General features: G+C 41.4%; 1 protein-coding gene across 2 annotated transcripts in view; it reads left to right on the top strand.

The window, feature by feature from the left end:
* syn2b (synapsin IIb) overlaps positions 1-13,422 on the top strand; it is a 427,582-nt gene that overhangs the window by 307,006 nt on the left and 107,154 nt on the right. For both annotated transcript variants that reach the window (XM_078203303.1, XM_078203309.1), the window contains exon 9: positions 4,824-4,926. In XM_078203303.1, coding sequence (XP_078059429.1) covers positions 4,824-4,926 — 103 coding nt within the window. The remainder of the gene's footprint in view (positions 1-4,823; positions 4,927-13,422) is intronic.

Here is a 13,422-nt window from a genome sequence, read left to right as displayed (position 1 = left end):
GAGGGATCGGATATTGTGGTAGGTGTGATGGGGGTAGATAGTTCCTGAATTGTGACAATTTTGGGTCCCTTGCACAAATCCTGTTCCTGTAATCAGAGGCCATCTGAACATTAATGGAGAGGTGGCTTATTTTTTGGTGAATGCTGCTAGCCACTGTTCTGGTGCTCTAATTATAACGTGCAATCAAAGACTACCCCATCCTTAAAGATAGAATAGATAGAATGCCTGCAGTGCTGAAGGAGGCCATTCAGCCCATCGAGTCTGCACCAACCACAGTCCCACCCAGAACCTATTTCCGTAACTCCACATATTTACCCTGCTAATCCCCTGACACTAGGGTCAATTTAGCATGGCCAATCAACCTAACCTGCACATCTTTGGACTGTGGGAGGAAACCAGAGCACACGGAGAAAATCCATGCAGAGATGGGGAGAAAGTGCAAACTCCACACAGACAGTGACCTGAGGCTGGAATTGAACCCAGGTCCCTGGCGCTGTGAGGCAGCAGAGCTAACCACTATGCCACCATCACAAAGCTAATGCTCACAATGGACTGGGCAAACCCAAATCCATTCCTTGTTTGCTCCCAAAAACAAATTCAAAATCCAATTGAATCCAATTCAAGATCCCCACAAGGGAGACAAACAAGATCCAAGCTGACAAGATAAGGCATTGCACCCTATCTTGGGCTTGATCTGATGCTTGATCTTAACCAAAAGGCCACGATTCAAGAAAAGACAATCCCTGCTGCGCCTCACAGCACCAGGGACCCACAGTAGCTTCATTGCAATGTTAATGCCAGCCTACTTGTGACACTAATAAATCAACTTAAACTTAATACCTGACTTCCCTCTTGTTGGCTGAAGAAGATGATATTCTGGGTCAGACATTTCCACTCCATCTGACGAAGGAGCAGCGCTCCGAAAGCTAATGGTATTTGCCACCAAATAAACCTGTTGGACTTTAACCTGGTGTTGTTAAAACTCTTACTGTGTTCAGCCCTGGGAAACAGGGCATCGTTAATTTGGCAAAATAAAAGGCAATTTGGTTTTGCAGTACAGTTTATACGTAGCTTCTGAGTCAGCCTTGTTAGTATGCCATTGGTATGGAGGTGTCTGAATGACTTGAATGTTTTTTCACACAGGATTCAGAGAGTTGGTGAAGAATGTAACAAAGACTATTAATGTAGAAGGGCTCTTGTAAGTTAAGAGAACAGCGAGATGAGCAGGTCACTGTGCAATTATCTCATTCCTCATATTTGTTGTTGCAGAGTGTGAAAAGGTCCTTCTTCTTCTGTTGCTCCCTCACTCCCTGTATCTGATAATGCTCCTGCTTGTGCCACTCCTTCGACACATTGTTTCTTGTTAAAATCCAGTATCGTGGACTGCAAAGCAAGTCAAAATTTAAACTCAAGTAATTTGGCTATAAGCATGCTACCTATTTCACTGTTGAACGTTATATATGCACTTTTTGGGCAACACTGATAGTTATTTTCAGTTGTGTTGAGTTCAATATCTGTATAATTTATAGAACGCCTCGAGCGCAGAAGGAGGCCATTCGGCCCATCGAGTCTGCACCGACTCCTCCAACAGAGCATCTTAACCAGGCTCGATCCCCGTAACCCCACGGATTTACCCCACTAATCCCCCTAACCTACGATCTTGGGACACTAGGGGGAAATTTAGCATAGCCAATCAATCTAACCCGCGCATCTTTGGCGTGTGGGAGGAAACCGGAGCACCCAGAGGAAACCCACACAGATACGGGGAGAACGTGCAAACTCCACACAGACAGTGACCCAAAGCCGGAATTGAATCTGGGTCCCAGTGAGGCAGCAGTGCTAACCACTGTGCCACCTGCCGCCCTTCATTTAGCCGAACCATTTACTTTAAATGAATAAACATTTAAAATATTTAGATACTTGATTTATTTTCTTAGTAATAATTGTACATATAAAAATTAAATTTTAACCAATTTCACTTTGAAGGTTAAAAAAAAACTTGTGAGCCAAGCCTTGCTTCCTGTTCCAGCCATTGTGATGGAAACTTTGAAAAAACTTTCAGATGCAAGTTGTTAACTATGAATTATCTGTACATTTTGCAGTATCAGAAGGTGATAACTCTCGTCATACATTCACTATGTATTTTGCACTTAATTTTTGGGTTGCCACGGTGGCACAGAGATAAGCACTGCAGCCTTACAGTGCCAAGGACATGGGTTCAATTCCCAGCTGGGGAATTTGTGAAGTCTGCAAATAGGTCACATGCTTTTAATCAAATTACTCAAGTTTAAATTTTGACTTCTCCCTCAGTATACCTGGATAGACCTGAGTGTGGCGACTAGGGGATTTTCACAGTAACTTCATTGCAGTGTTAATGCGAGCCTACTTGTGACATTAATAAATAAACTTAATTTTTGTGTCTAGAAAGGGCCTTGGGGTATTCAGGAATTAAGGGCAGTTTTATTGTTTTGATCGACTAAACGCTAATAATTTCAATAGTGGGAAGGGGAAGTTACTTCGATCACCATTTCTTCCTTCTTCCCACAATCTGCTGACCTATAGACCAATATGAGGAACAATGAGCGTTATCAATCAAGATTAAAGCTAGATAGAATAATTCTTACCTTAACTGAATAATGGGCTTCAAATAATATCAATAGCCACATTTTCTAATAAGATTATTTATTTATCTGGCAGTTGCATTTGTCAAATGGCACTTTGTACCAATTTGCAGTCATAAAATCATAGAACCATAGAATCCCTACAGCATAGAAGAGGCCATTGGGCCCATCCAGTCAGCACCGACTCTCTGACAGAGTATTTTACCCAGGCTGTCTTCCCCACCCTAGCCCTGTAATCCCATGCATTTACCGTGGCTAATCCCATCTAACCTACACATCTTGGGACACTAAGGGACAATTTAGCATGGCCAATCCTGCATACCTTTGGACTATGGGAAGAAACCGGAGGAAAGCCATGCAGATACAAGGAGAATGTGCCATCACCACACAGTCACCCAAGACCAGGTGTGAACCCGGGTCCCTGGAGCTGTGGGGCAGCAGTGCTAAACACTGTGCCACCGTGCCACCCCTGCCACCATGCCGTCCAATTAAATGACTAGTGTTATTTGCCTTTATTATTGCTTCCTGATTCTCATGTTCTTCCTGTTCTTGGCTCCTGACGTTAATATGGGATTAATGAATGGACTATCAAAAAGGATCATAAACTCTGCTCCCCTCCGCACACAAACTCCTGCATCATTTGTAATATGGCACTTTGTTTACAGTGGTAGATCCAAGTTCCTATATTTAAAGAATATAATTATCCAAGTAAAATCATTGGGATTTCATTTTAGCAGCTGTTTGTAAACAGAGTTTTTCAATGATATGCTGACGTTACAGCCTCATTAATAATATTTGCAGATTTAGAGTAATAATTCACTAAAATATCCAAATCGCCCTGCAGGAACAGCCTCTTGGCGTTCACATGTGGGTGTGGAACTGACATTTACAGAGCAGCTTGTTCCTGCTTGTTTCAAGAACGCAGTCTGCCCAAAAGTTCTGTGTGAATGGCGAGGATGTCACTTTCATTAAGAGCTAAAACAAGCAGAAATTAAAATCTTCCTTGGAGAGTGTTTTCTATAGGTCTGCAATTCTACTCCATGTTTCCAGCTGCATTGCTAATCATGGAAAACAATCTAATGAGCAGATACCAATTCTTGTCAGTGTCCCATTTTAAGTTAACCAGTTCAAAAGCAGAGGCAAACACCTTCTTAAGAGAGTATCTTGCTAAAATGTCTACCAGCAGCTTTGCATGGATATGTTCAGACAGTGTTCGCTCAACTTCGGCCTCATCCTTAATTCTTTTTCTGTCTCTTATTTTATCAAGTAATCTTTAGGGCCACTCATAACCCTGTCTACCTATTGAAAATCACACTGTCAGGCAGTTAAAATATCAGGTGTGATTTACCCACATTAGTAACCTGTTCTTTAGAACAGACGAGCAAAAACCATTAAAAGGTGGTTGGATCCTCCTTTAAATATACAGATAAGGCTCAAACAGCCAGGATTCTCTCATCCTGCCTGCCACTGGAATTCTAGCGGGCAGAGGACGGATCATGTAAAGTTCCATTGAAGTCGGCCTGGAATTTCCAGTTTTCAGGCGAGCGCGGCCAGAGAATCCCGCCCCCAGGCCTATGTAATCATAATCCAGTTGCAATTTTAACTGGAAGTTTTCGTAGGGATCCCACTGTACTTTCCCAAAAGGCCAACCTGGTAGCAAAAGGGGAACACATCAGAAGTAACTCAGAAATGTAAATGTTTTAGATTGCTTCATTGTAGACCCTGGCTTCCCTCCCCCACCTTTGGTCATGAAGCCCACCTGGCACACCTCCCAACTATTTACCTAAGTGCCAGGAACCCCACCATTACTTCATGTCAATAGTGGCAAGCTCCTACCACCTGAAATTCTGATCACCCATTTGGTTCACCTGCGAGGCTGACAAGACCCACGTTGATGAGACACTGGCATTAGAATCTCCCAGGCCTCAAAACAGCAGAAGGTAGTTGGTTTGCCATCTGCCTTTGACCACGCCATGCCTGGTCGGCAGTTAATGTTGGGACTGTTGTTTCTGCATACATTTATAAAATTTAGCAGTCGAACGTCTTGGCATTTTCATTACACAGCAGAAGGTAAACATTTCTTGAAAGTGGTGGAGGATGCTCTTTTCTTATTATTGGTGGTGATCTGTTTGAAAATGCATCATAGTTCAAGTAACATTTCTGGACACCATCTAAATCCAACTTTTTTTTTCTTTACGACAGGTACAGGCTTTGGGTTGACACATGCTGTGAAATTTTTGATGGGCTGGATATCTGTGCAGTGAAGGCTGTCCATGGAAAGGATGGAAAGGATTATATAATTGAGGTAAGAGAACAAAGAGGAAGGGGGAACTGCAAGTTCACGATGGATCGCTGTTTCCTGGTTGACTTCAACTGCTTTCCTGTGAGACCATCACAAAAATATAGCCCAAACAAAAGGGCACCTCTCTGCATAGACTATTCCCACTGCAAAGTGACATTCCTGGCATGTTCCAGACAGAAATTTGAACCAATTACTTTCAACTTTAAACTTTGATCTGAAAGATATATGGATACGTTAAAATCTTCCCTTGTTTACTAGTTGTTTTACTATCCATTCCCAACTAGCACTAGACAATTAGTGTTAAAAAGTGGGAACTTACCTGAGCAAAGGTGGAGGATTCCATTTCCCTGCAGGCCCAAGAGTTCCCAACATGCATGACAGGATGACAGGGTACCCTTGCTCTGTTCTAGTTTTTTTATTAATTAAAGAGCTCAGCCACCCAGGACACCAGGAAGTGCCTGTGTGGTGTGAAAACAACAATCGCAGATGCAGGTTTTAGTGCCATAACGGGGGGGGGGGGGGGTTCCAAACCTAGAGAGGGAACCCAGGGACATAACCCAGGAAGAGGCCTCAGAGAGGGAGGAGGCCACCAATAGGAACCACCAGGGAGATAAACCACTAGGGAGAGGAGCAAAGTCCAGGCAGCAAAGGTACTGCTGTTTTCAGCCGCCAATGAGGGCTCAAGAGAAGAACTGGAGAGCTGAAAAGGAAGTTGAAGGTGGGTGACTCTGTGCTGTGGGCCACTGCGGCAAAGATAACTGTTTGGAGCAATGGTGTTCCGCTTGTCATGCCTGAAAAACTGGAGCTGTGACTGTGAGTCGATGCTGGAGTGCAACCTTAGGAGGATAATGGGATGTAGTCACCAGGAAGTGAGCAGTGTTGAGGCAGTCCAAGTTGGAGCGAACGTTGGAGGGAATTCAAAGGCTAGATTTTTGAAAGTGAAGACCTGAACTCTCGAGGGAGACAGGGTTTTAATGAGATTGTGTAACTCACAGTGAACACTAACACCTGGTTGAATTGCTGAGAAATCTGTGGGATCTGTCTTGGTCACACCTGCCATTTATTGTGCAATCATAGAATCATAGAATCCCTACAGTGCAGAAGGAGGCCATTCGGCCCATCGAGTCTGCACCGACCACAATCCCACCCAGGCCCTACCCCCACATATTTTACCCGCTAATCCCTCTAACCTACGCATCTCAGGAGTCTAAGGGGCAATTTTTAACCTGGCCAATCAACCTAACCCGCACATCTTTGGACTGTGGGAGGAAACCGGAGCACCCGGAGGAAACCCACGCAGACACGAGGAGAATGTGCAAACTCCACACAGACAGTGACCCGAGCCGAGAATCGAACCCGGGACCCTGGAGCTGTGAAGCAGCAGTGCTAACCACTGTGCTACCGTGCCGCAATGTAGTGTGTTTGATCACAGTTTGCCTGTTAATTCATAGGTACTTCACTGTTAAATCTGACCATGAGAGCATAAGATAGGTATTGAAAATGGTTTTACTTTTTTAACTTTGTACAGGAAAGTTTACTTTGTTTGTTTGACAACCATGGAGTTTTGCATTGTTGCTTAGTGATGCCAAATCAGAAATACTCCTGATATTTGACACCCTTCTGCTCCTGGCCCACAGCTGATATATAGCTCCTGATCCAGTCACCAAATACCCATGTCAAAGCCGCTACCTGGCTGACTTCAGCTGCCTTCCTGTGAGACCATCACAGAAATATAGCCAAAACAAAAGGGCACCTCTCTGCATAGGTTTTTCCAATAACAATGTGACATTACTGGCATGTTCCAGACAGAAATTTAAACCAATTACTTTCAACTTTAAAACTTTGATCTGAAAGGTATATGGATATTTTAAAACCTTCCCTTGTTTATTGATTGTTTTCACTCATTCGTTTGATCTGGGAGAATTATATGCATAATAATCTAACCATCCAGTGGACGAAACTTCAATCTTATCACACTCATTGGTTCCATTACAAGGTTAAGATGGGACCGCTTGTTGTTCATTGTTTTCGCACATCTAACGTTATTCCCTTTAATAAACATGGATCATCATTTAAATTGTAATTATCTTCGGTCTGCCTACCAGCTTTTTAGACTAGGTGTTTTCATTTATCAATCCTCAAAGCAAAATATTCGTAAAACATACAATTCATGCAATTACATATTCATATTAATATACATATACAGCAAACTAGTCGATGCATTTCACTCGATGTTAGCTCAGTTTTGTGTACTTCATAACTTTTGGATCTTCCATACTTGTTAATTAATCCCAATAACATGTCATGGTTGTTGCTGTTTGTCATCATTATTTTAATATGTGGAATATATTGAAGGCAGATTCCTTGGTTTGTTCTTTATGGTATTTTTATCAGTCTAATCGTATTATCTCCCTAGCATCTTAAAATTCTAGCTGTCAGGCCCCTGTCACCCCAAAATACCAATCCTCTGTCTGTTCCATATCCAGCTTCTTCTTCCTCTCCAAAGATCCTGAACCTGTAATTGACCCCAAATCTGTTCCCATCTTTCCTTAAATTCCATGCTTGAATCTTATGGTTTCTGGCATGCCACAGCACTGAAACAGCTCTGAAGCAATGCACAAATGCTATCCTCTGTCACGGTAACCATGTTCCCTCCATCATCCTCAACCTCTTTGTAACTTTCGACATAATCAAACATACCATCTTCCTTCAATGCCTTTCCTGAGTTGTCTACCTCAGTGACACTGTCACCAATCCAATCAAACTCGGAGCAAAACAAAACAATGGCTTTTCTTCTAGTTTTTACGCTATCATCTCCAGAGTCCATCAACCATCTAATCGTGGCTCCCTTTCCTCACCTACATGCGGCCCCTTGGCAACTAGAAATGGATGTTCTATCATTCATCTGGGTGACAGTGCAATTGAGCAATCCATAACTCATGCAAATAGACCTCAACATCATCCAGACTTTGTTGGTGTTTGATGTTATCAACTCCCTTTGACATTCAATGGCTCTTTGATCATTGAGTCCCCACCATTATCCAGGGGATAGCCATTGACCAATGAACTGGATTAGTTAAGTAAGTGTCATGGCTATGGGAGCAGGTCAGAGGATAGATTCTGTGGTCTTTTGCCTTGCCTAAAGCCTCTCTGTCATAAGCCTCTCAACCAGACGGCACGATGGCAGAGTGGTTAGCACTGCTGCTTCACAGCGCCAGGGCCACAGGTTCAATGCCAGCCTCAGGTCACTGTCTGTGTGGAGTTTGCACATTCTCCCCGTGTCTGGGTGGGTTTCCTCCGGGAGCTCCAGTTTCCTCCCACAGTCCAAAGATGTGCAGGTTAGGTTGATTGGCCTTACTGTCAGGGGGATTAGTAGGGTAGATACATGGGTTTACATGGATAGGGCATGGGTGGGATTGTTGTTAGTGCAGGCATGATGGGTTGAATGGCCTCCTTCGGCGGTGTAGAGATTCTATGATTCTATACATACACAAGTCAGGAGTCTGATGGAATATTCTTCACTTGCTTGGATGGATGCAGCTCCAACAACGTTAAAGAAGTGTGACGCTATCCAGGACAAATAGTTTGCTTGATCAGCACCATTTTCACTGGCTTAAACATTGCCTCTACCATGGACATACTGTGGCTAGAGTGTATGCTATCTCTCTATGAAGCATTGGAACAACTCACCAATCAGCAATACTTTCCAATCCTGTAACTTCAACCACCTAGAAAGGCAAGAAAGCAGCTACTGTGGAACACCATCAAGACCCTATCCAAGTAACACTATCTCAATTCAGACATATATTACCATTCCTTCATTGTCCCTTTGGGACTTCATCAGTGAAAACTGTGCAATGGATGTCCGCCATTTCAGGATTGTCCGGTCTGAGTTTATTTTACTTATTAGTGGTCATTTGTCTATCCTAATTCTCATTTTGTTACTTCTATGCTAATAGAACACTCTTTCCTTTTATATTCATTTTCAAAGTCATGTTTGTCTTACGCGTCCCGTTTCCAAGGGCAATGGGTGTGAAAACTGATATGGTGAAAACATCTTTATAAATCAGTAACTAAGACAAGCCTGTTCAAAACTTAAAGCAGGAATGGAATTTAATAAAAAGGACAATGGAATGAAACAAGGTCCAGGTAATTAGTGTTGTAATTATCTGCGGTGCCCCGACTGACATGGAATTTAAAGTAGATTACTGATAGGTAGCTATTTGCAGATAATTAACTTAGAAGTGATATTTGAGGAGGGTAACTGTATCTGACATTGATATTATTTATTACCAGAATTAATGAAAATTAATAAATTTAAATTACACATGTGGTTACCGTATTTTAATCTGCAGTAATTACATGAACATCAAAAGAATATTAATGTACCCACATACATTATGGTTTGAGATTTGTAGAATTTGTCTACCATGTTCATGCTACGTGCTAACATATGTACACTGCATAAATAGAGAAGTGGCAATGTCAGCAGATTAGTGTTCAGACTTAGTTTCACTGAGGCACAAATTCTGGGGAAGGATAGATCAAATGACCTTTTCTTATGTTTTATTGTTCTGCTTTGAATTAAATAATGTGGAAGGCACTACTGAGGTCAGCAAGGAAACAATTATTTCTCATAGCACCAGGTCAATAAAAGTCTGTGTAGGTGGGAAGAATGGCAGGAAGAGGAATAGGTGCATTCAAATGGCAGTCAACTGATACCTCTGTTCTACAGTATTTTAAATGAGAAGCTATGTCTCTCCATGGCAAATTGAAGCCCTTTATCATTCTGCCGCCCATATCTGATGACTACACAATGTCTGAGACAACCGAGGGTAGCCGAGTTGAATTCTCACCTTTATCCAAATGACATTACACGCATAACTGCTACTCACCCATTTCTTGCCCCCGGGTCCAAACTGTTCACCAACTTAACATGGGAGATGTCCAATTTCTGGCCTTTGCCTTTATCACTGTGTCTGGAAGGTCCATCGAGATACAAGCCAAAATTTTATCCAAAATTTCTGTAATCACTATCAGACTATAAAGCATATATTCTAATAGGGTATTTTGAACTTATACAGACTTAATCCCCTTTGATTTAAGTGTTATGCTTATTCATCGTCATTTAGCATTGTGCATTAATTAACATTTTAAAGTTTACTTATTATTGTCACAAGAAATAGGCTTCTGACAATAATAAATTGTAATAAAATTTTAATAAATAATACTGCAAGGAAGTTATTGTGAAAATCCCCTGTTCGGGGACACTAAGGGAAAATTTAGCATGGCGCATGCACCTAACCAGCACATTTTTCAGAATGTGGGAGGAAACCAGAGCATGCAGAGGAAACCCACACATACACGGGGAGAACATGCAAACTCCACAAGCCAGGTCCCTGGTGCTGTGAGGCAGCAGTGCTAACCACTGTGCCACCGTGCCACCCATGTGAATGTAATGTGAATAGATCTGGCAAAATATTTTTCCCCCTTTTTCATTTGTCTGTCACTGTGGTTACCTTTCACAATTTAGACATAGTAGACATCACACTGCTATCAAGGGCACCTGCAGTTCGGGAGTAATTAACCCTTATTCTTAACCCGTATAAAGATTTATTCTTTGTGAAAATCGTATTTTTTCATAAATGTTAGGCAAATGTGCTGGGCGAAAGCTTTAAATTCAACATGTACAGGTCAATTTGTGAGCATTTTAGAGAACAAAGTAATTTCTCATATATATGTATAGCTATGAACAAAAATATAGAAATAGTGTAACAGTAGACTGTACAACACTGGATGGCTAGCTAAGAGTTGCAAGCCTGTAATCTAATCAAGTAGATCTGATTAAATTGTAAACCATATGACTGAAGCTCAAATGGTTTATGAATGTTAGCAGAACATTAAGACCAAATCACATATTTAGTGACAGCTGTTGGCTACATTATATATTATTATTTCAAAAATAACTGCTTCTTTACCAGTTAGAAGGCTGAGAATGTTTGCATGGTATATGCAGCATAATGTAACAAAAAGGGCAACACAGTCGATTGTGGCTGTATTTATAAGGCTTTTTGGAGTGAAGTAATAGCAAATAAATTATGCAGTAGACTCTATAGCAAAATTGGCTGTGGAGAAAAGTATAATGACATGGATTTTTGTGGAAGGCAATCGCATTTGTTAAATCAGTGCTTGTGTTATGTAAAACAACATTACTTGTGAATTTTAATGTCCTTCTGATGATGTACATGACGTGGAATGGCAGGAATGTATGTGTCCACTGCTAAATACAAAAAACACTAACGCATTGGAATTTTCCTCCAATGATTTCTATAGGTTAGTAATTTAAATTTCAGCACATGCGTGAAATTCACATCACTGCTTCAAAGGTCTTCGATAAGGTACTGCACTGTAGACTCATAACTAATATCGGAGCATGTGGAGTCAAGAGACTAGAGACAGGACGACAGCAAACTAGCTGCAAAACAGAAAATAGAGATTGACCATTAAAGGTGGCCAAATGGACAGGCAAACGTTGAGAAGTGATGTTTGATTGGGATCGATGTTGGGACCATTGTTGTTCTGGTAGAATGAGCATATAATTGGCCACTGAATTTCAGTACAGATAAGTATGAGGTGATGCATTTTAATGTGAAGAATAAAGATGCCAGACTCTACTTAGATTATATACAAGAGTCTGAATAATTGCAAAACGTATCAGCCATGATTGAATGGCAGAGCAGACACGATGGGCCAAATGGCCTCGTTCTGCTCCTATATCTTATGGTTTTATGGGTAGAGGAGCAAAGGGGTACACATTCACAAGTCACTAAAAGTGGTGAAGCAGATTAATAAGGCCATTAAAAAAAAACAGTGGGATTCATTTCCAGCGGGACATAATTGGATTACATTTGATACACAGCCCTAAAGTAGAACATTTGGCCCAATCAGGCCATGTTAGTGCTTTTTCTCTACTCAAGCCCCGTCCCACTTTCCTCATCTAAATCTACCTTCATACCCTGTATTCCTTTTTCCCTCATATTCTTATCCAGCCTCTCCTTAAATAATTCTCTACTATTTGCTTCAACCACTCCCTGTGATAACAAGTTCCACATTCTCACCACTCTTGGGTCAAAGAAATTTCTTCAGAATTCCCTACTGGATTACTTATACTGATGGCCTCTAGGTATGCTCTTCCCACGAGAGGAAATATTCCCGCTGTAATACCACTATTAGATAAAATGTACTACCCCAAGGAGTAGTTAAAATAAATTGTCTAGATACATCAAAGAGAAAATTAGATAAGCACATGAGAGTTAAAGAAATACAGGGATGCAGGATTTACTGATAGGGTTAATGAAGGGTGGAAGGAAGGTGGATTAGTGTTTAAGTTTTTTTTAAGCTTATTTTTTAGTGTCACAAGTAGGCATACATTAACACTGCATTGAAGTTACTGTGTAAATCCCCTAGTCACCACACTCCGGCGCCTGTTCGGGTACACTGAGGGAGAATTTAGCATGGCCAATGCACCTAACCAGCATGTCACTCGGACTGTGGGAGGAAACTGAGGCACCGAGAAGAAACCCACGCAGACACGGGGAGAATGTGCAAACTCCACACAAACAGTGACCCAAGCCAGGAATTGAACCCGGGTCCCGGGCACTGAGGCAGCTGTGCTAGCCTCTGTGTCACCGCGTTGCCCATTTGCTGATATAGACTTATTGGATTGAATAGCCTCCTTCTGTGCTCAAAGTTCCCATTTGGAATTTGTTTTATGTTTCTAAATCAAAGTATTGATTTCATTCATTTATTATTTTTCTCCACAGGCAATCTTCAACTGTTTTAGCCCCTGTGTCTATCTTCCATAAGTATGAAATTGTTCAAATAATCACACACATTGCCCAGATTCAAATGAAGTAAATTTAGAATCATTCAGCTGCGCGCTTTGAATGCAGAAATGATTGTTATATGCAGCAAGGTGCGCTGTGAATAATCAGCTGTCACTACAATGATCAAGGTCACTGATAACACAAATAAAATGAAGGCCATTACAAATGAATTGACTACGCTATGAAATGTCCTTGCAACAGGACTGGCACTCCGCTTGTTTCTTTTTGCCTGGCACATCATCCCTTTAACCTTTAGGAAATTTGTTTTTCCGTTCAGGGATGTCATTATTTCCCAGAATGTGAGGACTCCGTAGTGGTTTGGTTTTACTTGCTGTTACCAGTCATTACACATTTGCATAAATTAGAAACCCCTCATTATCACCTACATTAACTGTAGTACATGATAGATGCTAGAATGTGCTTAATAAAACTGGAGCAACATGCAAATGCAAATTTCTTGTTTAACGTTACTGAAATTTCCATTAAACATTTAAATGAATTTCATTATAAATTATATACACCTGTTGCTCGCATCTGGCGGAAAAGTTGGGATTCTGACAACTGAGCTAATTATAAAAGGCACTAGGATAGAGGCAAAATACTGCGGATACTG

The sequence above is a fragment of the Mustelus asterias genome, chromosome 3 (genome assembly GCF_964213995.1).
Source record: "Mustelus asterias chromosome 3, sMusAst1.hap1.1, whole genome shotgun sequence".
Classification (NCBI taxonomy): domain Eukaryota; kingdom Metazoa; phylum Chordata; class Chondrichthyes; order Carcharhiniformes; family Triakidae; genus Mustelus; species Mustelus asterias.
The sequence above is the reverse complement of the archived record's forward strand: the minus strand, read 5'-3'. Positions and strand labels throughout refer to the sequence as shown.